The sequence below is a fragment of the Pinus tabuliformis genome, chromosome J (assembly GCF_031772625.1).
Source record: "Pinus tabuliformis cultivar Carrire ecotype Pingquan chromosome J, CPIR1, whole genome shotgun sequence".
In the NCBI taxonomy this organism is placed as follows: domain Eukaryota; kingdom Viridiplantae; phylum Streptophyta; class Pinopsida; order Pinales; family Pinaceae; genus Pinus; species Pinus tabuliformis.
The window spans coordinates 1,090,957,342-1,090,980,512 of NC_142295.1; the positions used below are offsets into that span (position 1 = coordinate 1,090,957,342).

Here is a 23,171-nt window from a genome sequence, read left to right on the forward strand (position 1 = left end):
TGGCATCATAGAAGCATACGATTGAAACCAAGAGCTCGTCTTAAAGAAGCATGAAAGATAATTGAAATAGAATTTAATGGTTGTCACCTATAGAAGGATGTAGCTCCTGGTAACCTCATTAGAAGCGTAAGTAGTACTTATGGGAAAAAGAAATTCATCTAGTATAGAGCTCAACATACATCATTCAAAAGGAACATTTGCAAGATGAGGATAATCAGGATCATCAGCTAGAATCTTCTTTTGAAGGTTCATCTCTTGGGAGAAGCAAATGTCTTGCTGAGAATTCCACTTTGGATGGGATTCATTGTTTGAAAGAATGATGGTAAGATGACAAAAGAATGCAGCTTGTCAAAGATGATTGAAGCACTCTCAATAGAGGATAGGAAGCTACAGAAGGAAGTCTAGATGACCAAAGGAGAAAAGAGGTATGTATGCATATGTTTAATAATTGAGTCATGTCATATAATTGCAGATAGCATGGATTAATGCTCCACCTCATGAGCATTATCAAGATAAAGGGATCTCCTCCTTTGGAATGATGCATGAAAGCATGGTTCACATATTGACTAGATGAAATCAACATAATAAGTCCTCATATGGAATATGAGGTGGTTGATAAAAATGAAGGAACTGGAAATTCCTGGGAAGCAATGTGTTAATAAAGAAAGGAAGAGATTGAAAGATGCAACTATGGAGAAGGCAATCAAAATCCAATGACTAAAAGATTTGACTATGATATCTCCATGGAAAAGATATGAAGACCCTGATGAAGTCTGGAAAAGGAGACCCTTGACATTGTATATCTTGGAGATGTGTCAAATATATGTGTGGGATGTTAATATTGCAAGCAAACAAATGTCATGATGAAGGGCCATCACAAAAGGTAATTTTGATTTGATGTTCTTTTTTATTTTTGAATAACATCTGGATGGGTTAATGCAGGGCTACTGGAAAAAGAGTTGTGGATGTTGTCTACAACTAGCACTCATGTGGTGGGATAGAAGATCCTAAAGGAAACATGATGTGGAAGAGGTAGCTGTATGAAGGAAAGCCAGATGTGGACTAGAAAATCACTTTCCAATAAGGGGAAGGATGACATGACTAACTTGAGGAAAGTGATGGATGGTCAATGCCCTACAAGATGAAGGCTCCATAATATTAAAGATAAAATTCATGACATCGAATGGAGGAGCACTACAAGCAGCTGAAGGTCCCATGATCTCCACCAATGAATAAAAAGTTGTTGCTGGAAACAAGTCCCTAGTTAAGAGGGAGCTTGGAAACAAGTTTCTAACTTGGTAGAAACTTGGAAACAAGTCCTTGGCTAAGAGGGAGCTTGGAAGCAAGTCCCTGGGAGCTTGGAAAAGTCCCTGGATAAGAGGGAGCTTGAGAACATTCCTTTATAGGAATGGGTATATCCTCCCTAGTTGAGAGGGAGAGATAGACACATCATTCTTGTCTTCACTTGGGAAGAAAGAATGGAGGATTGGGTAAGCATCTGGCATCCGATACTCTTTGAGGATGTGGTAGGGCATTCAAGATAAGAGTAGTCGTAGAGGACCGATATTCTTTGAGGACTAGGAATCCAAGATAAGAATAGTTTTGGTGGAACATACTCTGAGAGAAACCCGGGTGGGGTATGTTTCGAGAGAGACAATGATGAAGATGTCTATAAATCATTGGTCTTGCCAACATTGTGCTCTGATCTTGTGGAGAGATAGAGTTGTTAGTCAAGGCCTTGCTATGTGACAATGCTAGATGATATGATGCTATATAGATGGGTTACCAATCTGACTCTTTTGACGAGAATTCTTCAAATTGAGAATGTCCAAGTACCTTGTATGGATTATGAATACCTCCTAGTTAAGAGGCAGTGTTTAAATATGTAACTAGGTTCGGTTTTCATAATGGCATATGTAATCATGATTTTATGTCTTTAATGAAAAGGGAAAAATAAATTTATTATTATTCTTGAGGCATGGGTTTCATGCTCAAGGGAAATTTATTTTTAGATCAAGCACCCATTGAGTGCTTCTAGGTTTGTCGTAAAAATGAGTCATTGTCATATATTGAAGACCCATTTGGGCATGTTACATGTTGTAAAGAAAATTTATTTGAGTCAAAATAGAATCAAAAGGCCCTCCAAGACCTCGTCGTGGCACAAAGATCAAGTCAGACTACATGAAGGCACAAGTCAACGTAAAGAGAGCAATTTGTACCCCTCACAAGACTATAAGAAGGAACTCGACCTCATTGGGACTCACTCGAGCAAAGTTCAATCTTCTCAAGATAGAAGTTGGAAAAGGGATGAAAAGGAAGGAGAAGAACTAGATCGAAGATTTTGGGCCTTTATCTCTCTCGTGGTAAGGTTTCTACATTTGAGGGGCAGAAGAATTTGTTGGGTAGGTGAAAATTGCAGAAGAGTTTGTTGGGCATATCAAAGTTGTAGAAGAATGTGTTGGGCAAGTTGAAGTTCTAGAAGAATCTGTTAGGCAAGTCGAAATTGCGGAAGTTGTTGGAATCAAGGTTTGACTTGGTCTTGGAGGGTCTTGGTCAAGGGTCATAGGTCTTTGAATTCATCAATTGAAGTTCTATAAAAATAGAAGAATTATTGTGGGTTTTCCTCTCAATTGGAGAGGCTTTGGCCCTAGCTGATCGCCTACATCTTGTGTCCTATTGTCTTTTTTATTTTATTGTTTGGTAGTTGTTTGATGATAAAGAACACTAATAATAATCAAGTGTAAGAAGAAGCTAATCAAGTTAAGTAAAAACACATCACAAGCAGTTATGAAAGTAAGAGAAATCACCTAATCTAGCTGCTGATATTTTTCAACACAGCTGAGCCCTCAATTCAGCGTGAGGAATGTTTTCTTGCAAGCATGCAAGAGATAAGTTCAATTTCTCTCCTTTTGTTGATTATTAATTAGAAACACCACAAGTCAACAGCGAGAGGGGATAACTGGACCCATTAAAACCAGTTGGAGCCATCATTTAAACGAATAAGGGTCTGATTTGAGACTCTAACCAGATGGCCTTCCCAAATGTTGATGAGGCCATTTTTGGCCATCAACAGGGCTTAAAAACCAACATGCCACTGCGTGGCTCTTGTTAAGAGAAGCAATCAGATTGTTTAAAACATGCATCATATACTTGTGATTCCATCAAATGTTATATTAATAACCAAACCCAATAGGCATGATTTACCAGTCAAGTTACTTTTATAGGTCAACTCCCTAAATTGGGAATAAAGGGAAGTGGCCAGCGCACTAGAATCAAATTTTAAGACAATAGTCATATTCAGAAAAAGCTAAATTGAACTTCTGGACGCAATGCCTTCCATGGCAATCTGATTCCAGTGTAAACACTGAGACATCTGTGCCAACACTGACAGTAAACATGACTATATTTATTCTTATACAAATGCTTACATACCAACACCAGCAACACAGCTGTAAACAACGTTTTCCATGTAAGTGAATATTCATTCCTCCCATGTTAATGACTAGCTTAACTACAGATCATGAAAACCCATATTAACAGTAGTTGTAGACAACCTTTTGAGGGTGCATTTTCCTTCTCTAGATTGAATCACTTATTTTGTTTCAGTTTCATTAGAGGCCACGACAATATTAATGTGATGTACTTCTCTGAGCTGTTCCCTAGTATATTAGATATCTCTTTAAGTACATGTCAGGGAAAGAAGAATAAAGTAATCCAAGACTGGTCTAATAAAAATGAAGATTTTAGCTCGGACAAATGTCTATCAAAAAGAGAATTCTGAAACAACTTGATGTTGAAGAAATTTGTTCAAGACATAGATAAGAAGGAAAATACATCTCACTTTCTAACAAAACATGAAATGCCGTGTAGACAAAACCATTGAAAATTTTCCAGAAATTTGAAGGTTCATCTTTATTGTCTATTGGTAAAAAATTGAATACACCTGCATATGATTATCTCCTTAGCTTTTGTATTGTTTAGTATTCCAAAAGGCTTGTACCAAAATCCATCTTAAATAGTTACCAGTCCCAAAACTGTAACAACTTGTGCATGCATTCTGCAAAATATGTAACTGGAGATTAAAATTCATAACAATAACAATAGAGTCAATTACAAGAGAAAAACAAGGAACATCTCTCGATTGCAATATCAATGTCCAACAGAGGTCGCAGAACTTTGGTCAAGACTTAAATTACAAAAGGACAAAATAAAGTGAATATAGTCTAGTGTTCAAAGGGACAATTTGGCATGCACTTCTAGGCAATATAGCCATTGAAAATTAGCAGAGTTTACGAGAGTGAAATAAAAGCAAATCAAAGTATGTGCAATCTCAATGATCAAGGTAAAGCCAGGAAAACTGAAGTTATGTGTAATTTCAATGTTCTTCTAGACAACCCATTGGGGGTAAGTTGTAACATACTCCTGCACAGTGAGATGATGCTAAGCGTTAGTGAAAATGATCAAATACAAAAAAGACCAAATGTTTTGATGCTGACAGCTCCATTCAGCATTTACCTATTCAACATAGATACAAACATAACACAAACTACTACATAAAACACCCTAGCATAACTAATAAGAACATAGCTGCCAGCATGAACATAAAACTTTTAAATAGTTTCACTCACAAGATGTAATTACTTGGCAGAATTTTCCCTTTCTTCATTTATCTTGTCACCAGTGCAACAAAAGAAATGGGGCAGCTTGACCCTGCCACAACTCCTGCAATCATAAGATCAGCCCTTAATCTTTATGTAGTTTAAACTCTCTCTCTCTCTCTCTCTCTCTCTAAGCTGGCAGAGCTTATACGCAGAAGAATTTGTTTTGGTCTATTTATAGCAGCAACGCAATTATTAAAACTATTGAGGTATTGACCAAATTTCAGTAATAACAGACAGACATTGATTACAAGAATAGGAAAAGCCATTTGTGTTTAACATGAATATGTTACAGCTCAAGAATTTGTATCCATTGTCTCATTACAAGTGGATGTAATTAGTTGATGGCAAACATGACTTTGTTATGCAATAAGTTTAACAAGGCACAAATAACGATTATAAATGAAAGTTGAATTAAGCCACAAGAATGTTAAGAAGGAAAACCTCTCAGGAGAATACCAGGCTCAACATTTGTAAAGCCTGAACGGGGTGTTAGCTAAAGATGGCCCCATGTGGCAGGGCACGAGTGCTAATTCAAAATGTTGCACACGTGCCACAAGCATGGCTACATGAGCTTTGCAAACATGCTGAAGTTTTTCTAAGAGTGAGGCATGCAAAATGTAGATTACAAAATATTGCAAAATACAAGTTGCTACATTGCTACATTTAAGTCAAATTTAGAATGTCCATTCTAACTTAAAAAAACGATGAAAAAAACACGTCAGTTGTATATTTCACAGTTAAGTTATAAAATAGAATTTAAATGCATTGAATCTAACATCCATCATGGAACTAACATCTGTCATGGACTGCACAGACCAAAAACCATGGTTTGACAGATGAAATCTAACCCTGCAGAAAATCACAGGGCTTTTATGCAGAGAAGGAAAGTCGTGTGGCAATGACAAGGGAAAATATTTGTCATGCAAACAGAACTCAACATCACATTGAAAATTCCATGAGCATTCAGCAATACTTGAAATTGCAGCCAATAAATAAGAAAAATCAGAAAAAAGTGGACAATTGTCATATTCCTGCTTGACAATGTAGAGAAAATTCAAAAAACCTGAATTCACTAGAGCAGGAATAGCAACTATTAAGTGGCAGTTTTAAACATTAACAAAAATTAACGTTTCTTATTCTTCAAAGTCAAAATCAAAAAAATATAGGCTTGCAAAAGGGCTTCAACTGCTATGCTCAACTTGAGGACTCCTTTAGGGTATAATAGATGAACCTGTTCTCTTGGCATACAAGAGCTTTAGACTCTGGATTAAGATATACTACAATAAGCAAGAAAGCAGAGAGATTAGCTCTACTCTAGTATTGCTTCAAAAAACTAAAGTGAGTACAGTAGCAATAGAAAATTAGATAAGATCATTTTTTAATAGAGTTAATGTACAGCCATAGGAACAATAGGTTTCCCAGGAGGACTAGCCTCAATCTGGAAGAAGATTAGATATCTGGGAAATTTTAGACCAGCAAATAGCTAACTCGACATGGAGAAACCAATATACAGTGCAACATTACCAATGCTTTACAGCCTAAAATTTTATTCAGGCAAGCAAGCCCTGTGAAATTCAACCCTACAGGAGAGGAACAAGATCTTTCTTTAACCAAATGGATTCTAAACACAGAATTTCAACCTGATTATCACCCCTGGAAGGGAAAAAATGATATTTATGGATGAGAAACCTCAACAATTGGAAGGACCAATAGATAAGAATAGTCTCATTGACATTCACCCCCAAAAGACCTTTCACCTGGAATATCAGAAGAAAAGCCAAAAACATTATAGCAGAGAAATTAGATGAATACTTTGTTAGTTAAATTTCTTAGATTTGGAATATTAAAGTTGAATCAAAAGTACCTGTTACCCACCAAAATGTGGGTAACTCAGGAGAAAACTTTTCTCCTCCTTGGACAGCCAGCCAACCAGCCAGCAGCCCTATATGATGAGCACATGACATGATGCCAGGATCCTCGACGTCTTGCTCTCATCAGATTTCTCTGTCCCGTCCAGCATTCCTTCTTGAAGGAAAGCAATCATCCATCAGCAGGTACGTTAACCATTTTGCAATCATGTGCTATCACTCGATGCTCAGGCATACTAATATGGATCAAGGGGTGATCTGGTGATTGACCGATCTTGATTGTATTATTGTTCCCTCACTTCACCTAGGGGGTTAATCTTTAACTCTAATCCAGTGGGACCTCCTCTAAGGCCTTAGGGTTTTAGGAAGGACACTATTGGGTAGTGTCTGATTGAAATAGTGTGTCCATGGTATTCCATACTTGCCACTTTCCATCTTTCCCATTACTTCATCTCCATTCTTCAGGCTGATGGTCATTGGCTATGGGGATTGGCACCATTTCATCCAAATCCTTGAGTCTCGGCCAGAAAACTCTGCCCTAAAGGTTGATGCAGCTAAGAGAAATGTAAAAGCATAAGAAAGTCACAATAAAAGGAAACGATAAAATGCAAAAGATGGTTGGGACATTTGATTTGCACATGGGAAAATGCCTAACATGAGCTCTACCCCCCTCATTAGCCATCAACCAATTCTTCGAGCACACAAAGCTCCATCTATAAAAGGAACTCTTGTATTGTCCCAACCCTGATGAGCAATAAACTAGCTCATCATTAAGGGGTATTAAATGCTAAATTTCAAACAGCAAGCTTGCGCTCCTAAGCTATCCACCTAGCTCAAAGCAAATCATAAAGAAGTAAAAGGTGCACCAAAGGGTTGGAAAAAGCAAGATGAGGAAAAGGGTAACTCATGGCCCATGGCTCCATACTTGGCTATGGCACCTTGCACTGAAGTCATTCCGTCTCCATTGCCACCATTTTCACACACACATATGGATTGATGACCTAACTTGGGACTTGTCACTTCCCCTAGGGGCCTAGAAACACCTAACAGGGTTATCCATCTAACCATCCCTAACATAAGGAGGTGTTTACAGGACTCAATCTAGTTAGATATTTGCAGGTGAGCTTTGAGTGAAGCATTATTGTGGCCCCAGCATTACGTATGGTCCACTATGATGCATCTAACGATTGTTGATTTTCACTTGATCTTGAGATGGCTTTGTCGGGTGATTTTGATCACAACAGCGAAATCCTCTTGAGATGATTGCCCTACTTTCTCAACAAGATAGCAAAGGTAATCTTATCCATTCCAGAGAGAGAGTATGAACTTGTTAATGCAATGTTGCCTATCTATAGCAAAGCATTGGGCTACTTAATGTCCCCACATGATGATTGACACTCGGAGGTACCACCATGTTGAAACTTGTGGTAGCTTCGGAAGGTCTTCTACATTGGCTTGGTGTCTTAGCATGTCGATGATGATTTATTGCTACTTTAGGTGCTTGCTTGGTGGAGTAAGTGATTTATGTCTTATTTCCTAAGGGTAACTTAGGAAAAGTACAATAATTAAAGTTAATTCATTATTGTGGACCTAAGTCACCTGACACAGGGATTCAGGACTCGACGGATACGGGGATTCGAGTGTCGGATACAAACACGTTGACCCCGCGGAACAGGACACATTCGGATACATTATATATTATTTTATTAATATATATATATATATATTAAAAATTAGATATTTCTTACACAAATTCTCATTCATGATACAAATTCATTGATTCAAACATAGATCTTCATCTAGATGTAAGTTTTACAAAGTAACATTATGCATACAAAATTACAAATACAATTGTGACATAAATGATAAATGATAAATTATAAATTTATAATACATATTCAATTCATCAATGATCCAATAGGAGAAAGACAAGATAGTAAGATAAAGATATTGTAGTTTTCTCATTAAGTCATCAAAATCAAAATGTGTTACTGTTTACATAGGTAGAGCAATGCCAATGGCAAATAGAAATAGAAAATACAAAACAACTACAACTACAAGTCCACAAGTGTACAAGCCTCAAGGCAGTAGGTAGCTCATGACTCATGAGTCATCAATCCTCATAGTCATCATCAAAATCAATATCATTGTCCTCATCATCATGGTCACCACTACTCTCCTCTGTTGCATCCTCCTCCTTTGTATCCAAAGTCATCTTTGCATCTGCTGGTGTGGAGGATGACCCCTCCATAGTATCACCATCATCAAATCTGATAGGCTCTAGCACTTACTTGTTGCTTGAATCTCCTTGAAAATGCTCCCACACCCTTTGCTCCTTGCTCCCAAACACCCACAACAAACTAAACAAGTGAATGTGCAAATAGAATGGAGAAATACGCCTTTATAACATCGTGCGGGTTCTTGATTTCTGGATTTTAAGTGTCCTGATCAGGACACGTTTCAGATTCGAAGTGTCCTGATCGGGACACGTTCCGGATTCTAAGTGTCCCAATTGGACACGACGTGTCCCGATTTTCGAACACGAATCCGCCCGAATTGTGTCTGATTCGTCGGATTCGAGACACGTAAGGCCTAGGGGACGAATCCGGTTTCATAGTTGTGGATTATTAAGTCATTTTTTATGAATAAATAATCTAATTATTTTAGTGGACTTAGAAATAATCTCAACCATTGATCTCTGTGATCTTCTAGAAGGGAGCTTAGGATTAGGGATTTGGGCTTAATGAAGATTATAAAAAAGTCTAGCAAAGAGGTGAAGACACAAGAACATAAGAGAGAGAGGTAGCTACAGCATTTTTGGGAAAGGGATTTTCTCAAGGAGAGAGTGATTCTCTGGAACGTGAGGCTTAGTTCAATAGAGGAGAAGGAAGAAGAATACTGGGATAATTTTGGGGTGTTTCCAAGAGGACAATTTGCTGGGAATTTTAGAGGTCGGATTGTTGAAGTGGAAAGGAGGCGCAGTTTGGGGAGGCTAATTTTCCAAGACTGAGTTGTGAGTGCGGAAAGGCCAAGCAAGAGCTAGCGCAGACATAGTATTCAAAACCAAAACCATTGACTAGACCAGTACACCTATCAAACCGATTTTTGAACCATAACCAGAAAAACCAGACTGGTCAGATCTCAATGAACCAATCTTTAAATAAATATATGAAATATTTAATTTTTAATGAAAAAAATTATTTTTAAGATTTAAAACCATGATTCCAAACCAATAGAGACAAAATATGCAAAGTTCGGTCATTTATATACCACATAAAGGTGAATATATCAAAATGGCACTAAGTGCAATACATATCAACAACAAAATACATAATCAATGAGGCTCTAAATGGCCTCTAGAGTCCAAAAACAATGCTACAAGCTATGAGGCCACTGGCCTACTACAATTCTACATACCAGTGATCAACACGATAAAACTCATCAGCACTACTAGACATGGGATCATCAACAGGAGCTACATAAACTTCATCTGGCTCAGAGTCTGATGACTCCTCAGACTCCTCTACAACCTCAGTAGTAGTAGTAATAGCATCAAAACTATAAATCAAACTCATCACTGATTCAGCACTACTAGAAATGAAATCATCAACAAGGGCTACATAAACATCATCTAGCTCAAAGTCTTTAGACTTGGACTGCTCAACCTAGAAATTGAAAAAGTTTAACATGACTAACCAATGATTTTGGTTTGAGTGAAGGGTTCATCTCCTTAACCTTATAATAGTAGAAAAAGCTTAGCATGCCTAACCAATTATTTTCCTTTGAGTGAAGGGTACATTTTTGTTAAGGCCATGGTTGATCTATATATGAAACTGCTTGAGGTTTATGTAAATTGAAAATGATTAAATTTGAGTATTGAGGCTCTTATGTTAAATTCATAAACACATAAAACATGAATTTAAACTTCAGAATTTGCATAATATTGCAGACAATACCACCATAATAGTAAACACAAAACAGCAAGTGATGAAGGAGTTCACCCCTCTTGGGCTACGTCCCCTGATCCAACTTCCAATAGTTGGGCCTATATCATTATGCTCATGAAAATAGTGATTACATCAAGTTACAATGCTCAAATGGCTTCAATAACAGCTCTAATGGCTTCAGAGCTATCAAAAACCCATGTCTAGCCTCTTTCTGCTCCCAAAAAGACCAAAAACTGAGAAAGTTATGAGCTCCCCAAGTTTTGCTGCTAGTTGACCTACAAATTCGCCAATTTGGCTTACAATCCTACAAATCTGCCCCTTTTTCCGCTAACTGCGCGACAAACTGGTGAACCACCGGTGCAAATTGTGGGATCATTAATTTTGCTAATATCCCCCGTGCTCGCGTTGGTGGTCACATGGCCCCCATGCGACACACCTAGGGTCTGGCCCCCTTCCGGTGCGCTCCTAGTTTCAAGTTCATGGTCGCATGGCAAATGTTTAAGGTTGGGGGGTTGGGGCTAAGCCTTGGCCCTTGGTCTTGCCCCTGGTCCGTGTGGGCGCGGTGACCAGGGCTGGGGCTAGCCCTCGACCCTTAACCCATCTCTGCCACCCATTAACGTTTAATTACATATATGGTGGGTCCTTTTAACAAGGCCCACCCACAACCCAACGGTAACGACGGAAGTGTTGGAATGAGATTCAGTGTTCGATTCCCACCAAGTGCACTCCGGATTTCAACAAGTTTTTAGTGGCCACCAAGGTGCCACGTGGTAGCCTCTGGCTAGGCCATGTGGCGACCTCCGACTAGGCCATGTGGCAACCTCCGGCTAGGCCACGTGGCGGCCTCTGGTTGGTCCACATAACCAACACCATCACCCAATATGAAATCGCTAACTCAGCACCAATAAGAATCTGACAAGTGGAGCAATGTCATTGGCTCTTTTTGAAGCCCAGTCATTTTCCAAATCAGCAGGCCCAGTCAGCATGTCACGTCAACAGTATGGACTGCTCACTGGGCAGCCCTACACAAAATTTTGCATGTTTGCCAAATCGATTAGAACTCATTTCCGGGAGCATACGGCATCTGTTTTTCACGAAACGAATTGCGTCGGATTCAAAATGACGAGATCTATCCCGTCATTCCATTTTCAAGCCATTCTGACAACTTTCATTTTTGAGCATATTTTTGATCCGACGGATCAATGGTAGAAGAGTTCAGCAATTAATGCTACCACCTACACACCAACATCATGGTACTTAAAGGGCTTCATTCTCTTGATCAAATGCCAATCTCATACCCTCATGCATTATAGAATCAAGAGGAAACATTGCAATCCCTCAAATCCTAAATTCTTGAAAATCATTTAGCCTACTGGATTTTGAGTGAGATCTAAAATTCTAGTTTCTCCATAGGGAATCCAATGAGGATGAAACCGCTCTTAAATATCCCAAGTCATTTCCTGGTAATATTAAAAATTTAAAGTAAAAAGATGAAAATGAAAGATAAAGGAAATGTCACTTTTTCTAGGGTTGAGTTAGGTTTTTGTTTAGGTTTAGGGTTTAGGAGGGAGAGGGTTGGTTTTAAGGCTAGGGGAGGTTGTTTTGGAAGGAAAACCACCCCGATTTTCCTCCAAAACTGCCATCAATGGTCTTGGATTCCCTAAACTATGTTGGTAATGAATCAGATGGTTTAATGACCGGTTTGATGCCAAACCTAGGTCTGCAAGGGCATGAACTAAGTTTATTGGCCAGTTTGGTCACTGAGGCTAATGACTCGTCGATTTTGAATACTATGAGCACAGAGGTCGATTTTCTGGTGAGAGGCGGGTCGAATTTCTCCAAAGGTCAATTTTCAGTTGGCTGACTTTTCTTGGGCCGGATTATTCTAGTGGGGCCGAGTTGCAAGTTTCAGACACTGTTTTTTTCTTTGCAACTTTTTTATGGGTTAAAACCCTAATTTTCCAAATTAATAAATGGCAAAGAATTGTTGTGGGTGAATTATTTCTAATGCAATGTGATTGATCTTTCCGATTTATTTTCGCTGCATATATTTCTAGATGTTAAAATACTAGTGATGTTATCTTTCGGTAATTTAGGATTTATTTTGTTAATTAAATAAATTGTTGGGAATAAATAATTGTCATGAGAAAATAAATTTGGGCTGGTAAAATTTAACATGGTATCAGAGTATTCTAGATAACTCTGAGAGAGAGATCTTAAATCACTAGGGTTTGCAGCGACAAGTTTCTCTTTTTTATGGTAGCAGAATTATTTTTAAATTTTGTAGTTGGGTTTTGTGGTCATGGTTGATTTGTAAAGATGGCATCACTGAGTAGTTTGTGATATGAAGACAGGTTGGATGGGGCTACTAATTTTAGTCCCTGGAAGGAGCGAATTACCATGATTCTAAAAATGAATGGTTCGTGGGATCTTGTAAACACAGAAATTCAGGTTCCTTCATATCCAAACCTTGCAACGGAGCATAATCTCAAAGATATGAAAGCAAGGTGTATAATTTTGGATGGTGTGAGGGATCACATAATTCCTCACATATCAGGGAAGGGCATCGAACATCAAATGTGGGTAGCTTTGACTGGTCTTTATCAGAGCACAAATGAAAATAGGAAAATGGTGTTGTTGTAGAAATTAAACAGCATCAATATGAACAAATCTGATACTGTAACATCTTACCTCACGAGAATCCAGTGGGTTAGTGATGAGCTTGCAGTTGTTGGGGAAGCTGTGATTAATTCGGAGCTAGTGAAAGTTGCTTTGAAGGGTTGCGTTAAGCATTGGACCACCTTTGTGGATGGGATCCTTGCTAGGAAAAAACTTCTTGATTGGAGTCGGTTGTGGGATGACTTCATCCAGAATGGGATCTGGGAGAACTAACTAATCGAAGGACAACGAAAGGGTACTGAGGAGAAAGATGAGCTTGCTCTTGCTACACAAGCAAAAAAGGGCAAAGGGAAGGCCAAACAGAACCAGAGTGGAGGAGGACCTTCATAGAATAAAAAGGACATGAGCAAAATAAAGTGCTTTACATGTCACAAGTTCGAGCATTTTGCCAATCTGTGTCCAAAAAAAGAAGGGCAAGGGAAAGACAACTACGGCAACCATTACACAGTTGGATGAGATGGTTTAAAAGTTCGAGAATAACTTTTCCTTAGTGTCATGCCTTTCCGAAACCGTCGCGACAGGTGTCTGGTTTGTGGATAGTGGAGCATCTCGTCACATGACGGGATCTCAAGACGTCTTCACCAACATGACTAGGGAGCCTAGGGATATACATGTAGAGCTTGGTGATAAGGCCAAGTATGCAGTAGAATGCATTTGCAGTATTGAGTTTCAGATGGACTCAAGTGGTATCATGGAGGTGAACGAAATATTGTACATACCAAGTCTGGAGAAGAATCTCCTTTCAATTTCAGCATTCAAAGACAGAGGACTAGAAGTCATCTTTATTGGAGGCGTAGTGGCTATTGGGCCGAAAGGAACTGATCCCAACAAGAAGCAAGTAATTGGGAGAAGGGAAAAGGATCTCTATATGTTGAGAGGACAGTCGGTGAAGGCTCTCATACACAAGAGTGACAGCCAGAGTGATATGGCATTGGAGGATGGGACACCTATACTACAGAGCTCTCCCTATGTTGCAGAGAATGGCTATATGTTTTCCAGAGATCAGGGTGGAGCAGGATGAGTGCGTAAAGGGTGAATGGTCATAGGTTTTCTAGAGATCGGGGTGGAGCAAGATGGGTGTGTAAAGTGTGTCGTTGGAAAGCAGGCCAAGGTTGCATATCCTCATAGTGAGACCAGCTCTAAGGGAGTGCTAGACTTGGTGCACTCAGACATTTGTGGTCCTATGTCCGTGACGTCAATCACAGGGTCTTTGTACTTTGCGACATTCATAGATGACTCTTCCAGAAAAACTTGGATCTACTTCCTGAAGACCAAGGATGAGGTCTTCAATCGGTTTCAAGAGTTCAAATCTCTTGTGGAGAACCAAAACGAGAAGAAGATTAAGGTACCGAGATCAGAAAATGGGGGCGAGAATACCTCCAATAAGTTCCAGGATTTTTGCATGGCAGTAGAGATTAAGAAGGAGCTCACGATACCTTACAACCCTCAATAGAATGGAGTCGCTAAGAAGAAGAACAGGACCATAATGGATGTAGCGAGGGCAATGATCTATGATCAAGGGTTGCACAAATTTTTGTGGGCAAAGGCCTGCAATACAGTTGTATATGTGCAGCAAAGGAGTCCTCACATGATATTGGAGGAGGTGACTACAAGAGTGAAATCGGATGTGAGCCATTTGCGCATCTTCGATAGTCTAGTCTATGTCCACATTCCCACAGAGAAGAGGACTAAGTTGGAGCCCTTATCAGAAAGGAGCATATTTGTGGGCTACAATGAGGTCTCAAAGGCCTACCGAGTCTACATTCCAAGATAGAGGAAAGTTATTTTAAGTTGGAATGTCAAATTTGATGAGGACAAGACCCTTAGGAGGTCTCATGAGAAAAAGCCAACAAGGCTAGAGGATCGGGAGTGAAAAGATCCTAAGGTTGAATAGGGACCAGCAGCGCCAACAGTAGGGACACATTCCGTAGGTCTGAAGGATGAGTAATATATTCCTTTGAGCTCTACCAGGAGGAGGCCAAGATGGGTCGAACATACATTGAGGGATGTTGAGGAGCATGTGGAGGCTCCTAACAGCACCTTCAAGAAGAGCTAACCACCGACAAGATTTTCCAATTATTTGGCATTGTCGAGCAGCGTTAGCGAGTCCGAGCCTTCCACTTTTAAGGAGGCTACAGATGAGTAGGTTTGGAGGGATGGCATGGTGGAGGAGTATAGCTCCATCATGAGGAATGATGTATGGGACATAGTGTCGAAACCGAAGGGAAAGTTTGTGGTCACTTATCAATGGATCTATAAGATAAAACATATAGCTGATGGCAATGTCGAGAAGTACAAAGCGAGGTTCATGGCGAGAGGATTCTCCTAGCAGGGGGAAGTGGATTATGAGGAGACAGATTAATAAATGAAAAAGAATGGTTGTGGGTGAATTATTTCTATTGCAATTTGTGATTGATCTCTCTGATTTATTTCCTTTGCATATATTTCTAGATGTTAAAATATCAGTGATTTTATTTTTTGTTAATTCAAGATTTCTTTTGTTAATTAAATAAATTGTTGGAAATAAATAATTATTGTGAGAAAATAAATATGGGTTGGTATTAGGAGAATTAACACCCCATATGTTGATGCATGAAATTGTAAGCCCATTAAGCTTGGCGTTGGAGAGATTAATGATGTGCTCAAAGGACCCAAGATGCCCCTATTAGAAAATCATAAAGGCAGAATGATTTTCTTATATAGATAATTACTTGTGATTCTTTTAACTTTATGTTCTTCTTTTATCTTTTAGTTCATCAAGCAATTACCAAAACAATAGCACAGAGACACCAGATGTAAGCGGACAGCCAGGGAAAAACCCCTATCTAAGGGAAAACCCAGTCAACAATTCTTCCTTCAATAGTTTCATGAGATAATCCAAGACTCTTGATCTAGACAAAGACTTCCTCCACACCAAGTCAACCGTCTCTTCCTTTTTGTAAATGATAACCCTTCAATAGCAACTTCAACCTAGCAGCAGCAGCAGCAGCTTCGATTAGACAAAAAAAACTTCCATCTTCCTAGATACTCCACTCAAGTGAGAGATAGATGGCCCAAAACTTCGATTTTGATGTCTTCTTCCTTCCTTCCAAATTTCGCACATTTTTCTAGCCCTTTTCCAGCGCTTTTCCAACTTTGCATTTTTTAGCTACCTTGGCTTGTAAGTCGAACTTGTGTGCGAGAGAATGCTCCAAATGAAATCGAACTGTTCCTATATATAGGCTTCTAGTGAGGTCAAATTACCTAGTTGAGGCCGACTTGGTGTGGAGAGGACAAATAGTATATTTGACTCAATAATAATTCTTTTTACATTATTCAAAAGCCCAAGAAGGGTCTCTTTTAATGGATAATGACTCTCGTGACTCAAAATAAATCCTAGAAGTCATCAATGGGGACTTCGACCTAAAACCTGATGACCCAAGCATGAAACCCATGCTTTAATAAGTCATAATAATAATAATAACAATATTTTCTTCATTCTTTTGATAAATATATTTTATTGTAACTCAAATACACTTATGAAGATCGAACCTAGTTACATATTTCAACACTCCCTCGTAACTAGGGAGATATTCATAATGACAAGTACAAGGAAGATCTCAAAACACTTGAACTATGAAAAATTTAGGTACCGCAATGCCATGAACTAGATTCCTAACCAAGGCAATCTATCCAAGGTCCTCCAACAGTTTTAGGCACTCATGGTGCCACAGACTAGATTCTTGACCAGGACAATCTGAGTGGGACTAAGATGGACTAAAGCTTTCGACCTCTCTAGGTACCATCAGGCTTACTTGCTAACCATCAACCCAGGGATCCAAGTGTGTATCTGAGGTCAAAGCTCTATGACCAACGCCACCCTCCCTACTTCGAGATCCAGACATCATCACAAAGTGTTGGTCAAATGTCCTCCCAGGCAATGTGTCTTACACACAAAGCCTCAACACTCTGACTATTCCAATCAGTGGCAAATCCTCCCGATCAAACATATCAGTAACAAATCTCTCTATCGTGTAACCAGTGTGCTATCAAAACTCTAAGATATTTACATGTACAAACACAACCCCAATCAGTAACAAACTTTCAAATGTACAAAAGTAAACACAAACCTCCGGGGGTTTTCAGACAACAGATGTTGCTTCTCAGTTTATCATAGTAGGATGTTGCTTCTCAGTTTATCATAGTAGGACTTTCAAACAAATCTTGACAGAAGATTTCTCAATCATACATCTTCCTTTCCTACTTCACATGCAACAACATATTCTACAAACATATCCTACTTTTCTTATCTCAGTAGCTCAGCAAAATGTATTTTTCAATTTCTTCTTTCAAGGTGTCCATCATGACTATGATACGCCCTCCCTCTTAACTGGGGGGGATTTCTTTTATCCAATCTCCCTCTTAACTTAGGGAGATCAACTTCTTATATTGGAGAATCTTTCATGGCTTCCATCATTTTCATTAGAGTTATCATGACCATTATCATTCATATAACTTTCTTCATCATGCTTATCATATCAACTTTACGAACATCTTCACCATCTTGAAGATTATGTACCTGCACAACTTAGATAGCAAGTACAACCAAATTTATAGAAGCATGACGTTAAGCATATTAGAATCATATAATAATGGAACCATTCGACATTAGACATCAAATACCCAAACTTAGCTAGGTTCACAAACAAGAGACACATACTTTTCAACTTCTTGCTAGGGTTTTGTCATAAACCCTAGACTTTATCATCAAGACTTTGAGTACCTCAATCAAGATAACAACCTTCATTATATCTAAGGCTTCAATATTTCTTCCAAAGGTATGACATACCCTACTACAATATATTGCAAACCCTAGAAGCAATTCAAATAAATATACAATGCATCCAATCACTTTAGAACTCATATGTTAGACTTCCAATAGGATTTAGTGCAAGATCTTAGATTTTATACATGAACCATTAAGCTTCAATAATTAAAAACCAATCAAAATTCAATTTCAGATTTCAACAATCTTTCATAAATCTCAAATTATCACACTAGTCATCACATATTAGATAATTGAGCTTCTACTAAGGTTTAGTTACAAAATCCTAGAATTCACAGATATTATCTTCCTAGAGAATCAAACTTCGACTAGGACTTAGTTCCAAACCTAGGACTTATGACCTTCAATAATTAGGTCAACTCATATATCTAGAATTCCATCATTGTGCACAAGCATATCATAACATGTGTTAGTCAAACCCAATGACACAAATATCAATATATTAAGAAGTTAGACATATAACAAACTTGATCAGACTAGGGTTTGATCGGACAAACACACATATACCTAGGATGTTATTTATAGGACATTAATAAGGGCCTTGCTTATACACCTTTGCCAAACCCTAAAGATCTAGGGTTTTAATACAAAACATAGAAAACCCTAATTTATCAATACTTCAAATATTTGGGATTTCAGACATCACCATTCAACCCTAACATGTTAGGATTTTCATAACCATACTAAAACCCAAACATGACATCATCAAAGCATCAAACACCAAGAATAGCATTCTCTTAAACTTCACCAATAACCCTAAGTAGGCTAGGGATTCACACATTATTATCGACATACCCTTAAGTTAGGGTCTTTACAAAGAACCTTTCTAGGGTTCCACAAGAATAGTCAAAGACATGAGGAGGGTAGATTTATCTAACGATGAATCACCCAATCAAGAATCTTTATGATTCAAGAGAGCTAGACACAATAATGTTAATCATGTAGAATAGTTTATCAAGAATGAATATCATGAAGAGAGCAAAATCTTATAGTCTAAGGCATACCTTTTGTTTCTTAACAAACCTCGTAACTTCAATGCTTTGTCTTTGTAAGGCCTTCTTGAGTCTTTAGCAAGTTTTTCCTAAACAAGGAAAATATGAATAGAAATGTGATTATTATTTAATGCAAGCAAAACTAGATAAGTAAGGAAAACTAAAAAATGAAAAGGTAATAGGATACTTATCTTTGGAAGTTGTTGAGGGCTCCCTCCAAGCTTGAGGGATACCTATAACCTTATAAAAACAATTCAAAAATGTTTTTCCAAAATATGTTAAACCTACAAATACTAGAAATCAAAAAATGAAATAACTAAAGCTTAGAGCAAAGGACTTAGTAGTGTAAGTCCCTTATATCTAGTTCTTCGGCTTTATTCTTCTTTGGAGATCCTTCTTCAACAATATTAGCTTGGTCCCTGTTTCTTTTCTTATTCTTTGGATTGTCAAGACAATCACTTCTATAGTGACTCATTTTATGACATTGGTAGCATTCTATTTTGGACATATCTACCTTCCTTCTTGGCCCTTTTGACTTCTTGAAGTTTCCTTTCTTGTGAGAAGCAGAGTATGCATTTGAAACTTTTTCTTCTTCATTGTTGGATACTAATGAGATTCTCATCTCTTCTTGGCTGCAGGCATTCCATAATTGTTCAAATGATGGAGTTTCTTTCCCGTTGTTGAGTCCTGAAGCAAAAGCACTCCATGTAGGTGGCAATCCCAATATTGCAGTAATCACTAACTCTTTTTCCGTTACAATCTCATCAATGGCTAGAAGGTCATCCCTAATTATAGTTATTCTTATAAAGAATGAAGCCACAGTATCATCTTTTGTCATTTTGTGGTCCTTAATTCATTCTTAAGACTTGCTACATCACTGATGTTCTTGATAGTGAACAATTTTGATAAGGCTTCATACATCTCTTGAGCATGGTGTATGTTGCAAATGTTGAGGGACAAGATTGTCCTTTATACTTTCTACCGTTAGTGTCATAGCTAATATTTTTGACTCTCTAAGCTTCACTTTAACTGCATCACTAGATCTTTCAATAGGTTTCTTCACTTTTCCTTTGACAAAATCCAAGACTTTGTTCTTTTCAAGAATGAGGTCAATTCTCTTCTTCCATGACCTGTAATTAGACGTTCCTTCCATTTTTTTCTCTCCCTTTATTGTGTTAGACATTGTCCTTGAAGGTAGTATGCTTCCTTATAAGATCTCCTTTATGATCCCTTGCTCAACCTTTTGAGGTTTCTTAGACTCCTTTCAGTAGATCCTCAAACTGCATTTTTCCTTCTTCACCTTAGCTCTGATACCATGTTAGAAAATCAAAAAGGCAAAATGATTTTCTTATATAGATAATTACTTGTGATTCTTTTATCTTCATGTTATTCTTTTATCTTTTAGTTCATCAAGCAATTACCAAAACAATAGCACAAAGACACCAAATGTAGGCAGACAGCCAAAGTAAAAACCCTATCTAGGGGAAAACCCAGTCAACATATCTTCCTTCAATAGTTTCACGAGATAATTTAAGACTCTTGACCTAGCAAAGACTTCCTCCACATCAAGTCAGCCCACTCTTCCTTCTTATAGATGATAACCCTTCAATAGCAACTTCGACCTAGTAGCGAGCAGCGGCAACTTCGATTAGAGAAGAAAAAATTCGATCTTCCTAGATACTCCACTCAAGTGAGAGATAGATGGCCCAAAACTTCGATTTTGATGTCTTCTTCCTTCCTTCCAAATTTCACAACCTTTTCCAGCCCTTTTATGGTTCTTTTCCAACTTCGCACTTTTTAGCTGCCTTGGCTTGTAAGTCGAACTTGTGTAAGAGAGAATGTTCCAAATGAAATCGAACTGTTCCAATATATAGGCTTCTGGTGAGGTCGAATTACCCAGTTGAGGCCTACTTGATTTTCTTGAGGCCGACTTGGTGTGGAGGGGACAAATAGCATATTTGACTCGATATTAATTCTTTTTACATAATTCAAAAGCCCAAGAAGGGTCTCTTTTAATGGAAAATGACTCTCATGACTCAGAATAAATCCTAGAAGTCCTAATGGGGACTTTGACCTAAAACATGATGACCCAAGCATGAAACCCATGCTTTAATAAGTCGTAATAATAATAATAATAGAAATATTTTCTTCATTCTTTTAATAAATATATTTTATTGTGACTCAAATACATTTATGAAGACCAAACCTAGTTTACATATTTCAACAACCCCCAGGCTGGCCTTGACACTATTTGATGGGCATCACTTGTTCAAAAGCGCAAATGATGATGGTCATCCTTTTCATGACAGAGAAGGGCCTACACATCACTTTTGAGCCCCAATGTTTAAGTGACAAAGTGCCACGTCCCCCATGCCGCCCTTTGGAGGGTGATGTTGGACACTATGAATATGACATCTTAGCATAAAGGCACTTTGGAGGCATTCTCATGATCTAGGAGCTACATCTTGGAGTATGGAGTACTCATTGGCCCACATGACACTTTTAGTGGCATTTACAGCTCATTTGGAGGATGACATCATGCTTGCAAAGGATTTTCTCCCACACATGTGGGCATTTCTAGCATTTTTGTTATGTTTTTGAGTTGTGAAGTTGGCTTGTAACCTCTATCTTGTGGAACACTTAAACTTGTCAATATGGCTTCTTAGTTGTATTATCGTGATAATGAGTGGGATAGGTTTCGTATAAATAGAGACTCGCCTCATTTCATTTGTTCACCATCACACATACATTTCTTTTCCTCTCCAAGAGAGTATGAGCTAGTCTTTTTTGCTATTATGGGCAAGATGTGATCTTTATTGGTGTGAATTTCTTGTGGATGTGATTTTTGCATGGAGACATTGTTCTGGGATTGAAAGAAGTGCCTTTGTGGAGAATTTTGTAAGTTTATTGTCTTATCATTAATATTTTGCATGTTGAATGTTTAAAGTAGGGTTTCTATTATGCCATGACTAAATGCTTAATTATTACTGAAATCTTGCTTCATTATTGCATGTAAAATTGTTCTCTCTAAGGCCTATAGGGAAACTCTTAATGTGCAGACCCTATATTTAATTTCTCCCCTCACAAGAATAATAGTTAAGGATTTAAAAGTGGATGCCTTAAGCATCCCCCCTTACTTCATCAAGGTCCTTTGAATTTTTTCCCTAAAGACTCCATTAAACCCTCGTAGGATAAGGCGTTGATCATTAATGTGTTGATCATCCATAAAATCTATTACATTTCATCTCATTTTTCTTTCTCATAAACGGCTAGGGCAGCCACTAAGGTTTCTAGGGCATCTTTAAGGATAAAGTGAAGTTTGAGTAAATGTTTAGGGCTCATAATTTAGGAATTGCATATATAAATTATTTAAAGGCAAAATTTAGCATATTGCATGGTCTATATCAATGTTGTGAACAACGCGATTTAATAGCGGTTTTTTAACCTTGCCCATAAAATCGCCCGATTTTTATGACGTTTTTTTTCGAAAAAAAATCGTTGAAAAAAATCGCGATTCAATAAAAAAAAATCGTGAGCCTCCGGGGCAGCGCATTTTAAAAGTGAATTTATGGGTTTTATTTGTCATTTTTAGCAGACAGCGAACTTGTTTGAGAGTTGAGGAGGAGATGAAGGTGACTACTAGAGTAGAGGAGGAGAAAAACGAAAGATTTTAGCATCCCAAGCAAGAGAAATTCGTGTTTGGACCAAATTTATGACATTATGACTCATGATATGAGATAAATTATTATACTTTTTGTTGATATTTTGAGGCTGAGTTGGGACTCAGGAGTCAGAAGTTACTATTCAGGACATGATTCATTGTTATGTGTGATGTGGCACTAGAAATAATATTACACATCTTATATATTAGTCCTTTTATCATATTTATGTGTCAATGTATTTATTTTATGTTGTAGATGCTTTACATATTAAAAAAATTGAAAAAAATGAATATTTTTGTATTTTCCGATTTTTTTCCCAATTTTTACCGATTTTTTCATTTTTTCCCCTCGCCAATTTTATCCCGATCACGATTTTCGCGACATTGGTCTATATCTCCTAAGCAATGCAAATGTTACTCTTTCTTGTTGTTTATGCATCCCTAACAGCCATAGAAATAATTTCTCTAGTCTAACCCTAGTCTCTATTGGAAGATGTTGGTCCTTTGTTGTGGGATATTATTCTAAGCTCTTTTCGTG

At 38.0% G+C, this 23,171-nt stretch overlaps 1 protein-coding gene across 1 annotated transcript in view; it reads right to left on the reverse strand.

Annotated features, from left to right (window-relative positions):
- Positions 1-4,051: 4,051 nt before the first annotated feature.
- LOC149230830 (uncharacterized) overlaps positions 4,052-23,171 on the reverse strand; it is a 49,734-nt gene continuing 30,614 nt past the window's right edge. The window contains exons 3-4 of the mRNA XM_089376145.1: positions 4,629-4,722; positions 4,052-4,422 (exon numbers count right to left, since the gene is read on the reverse strand). Coding sequence (XP_089232271.1) covers positions 4,638-4,722 — 85 coding nt within the window. The 3' untranslated portion in view covers positions 4,052-4,422; positions 4,629-4,637. The remainder of the gene's footprint in view (positions 4,423-4,628; positions 4,723-23,171) is intronic.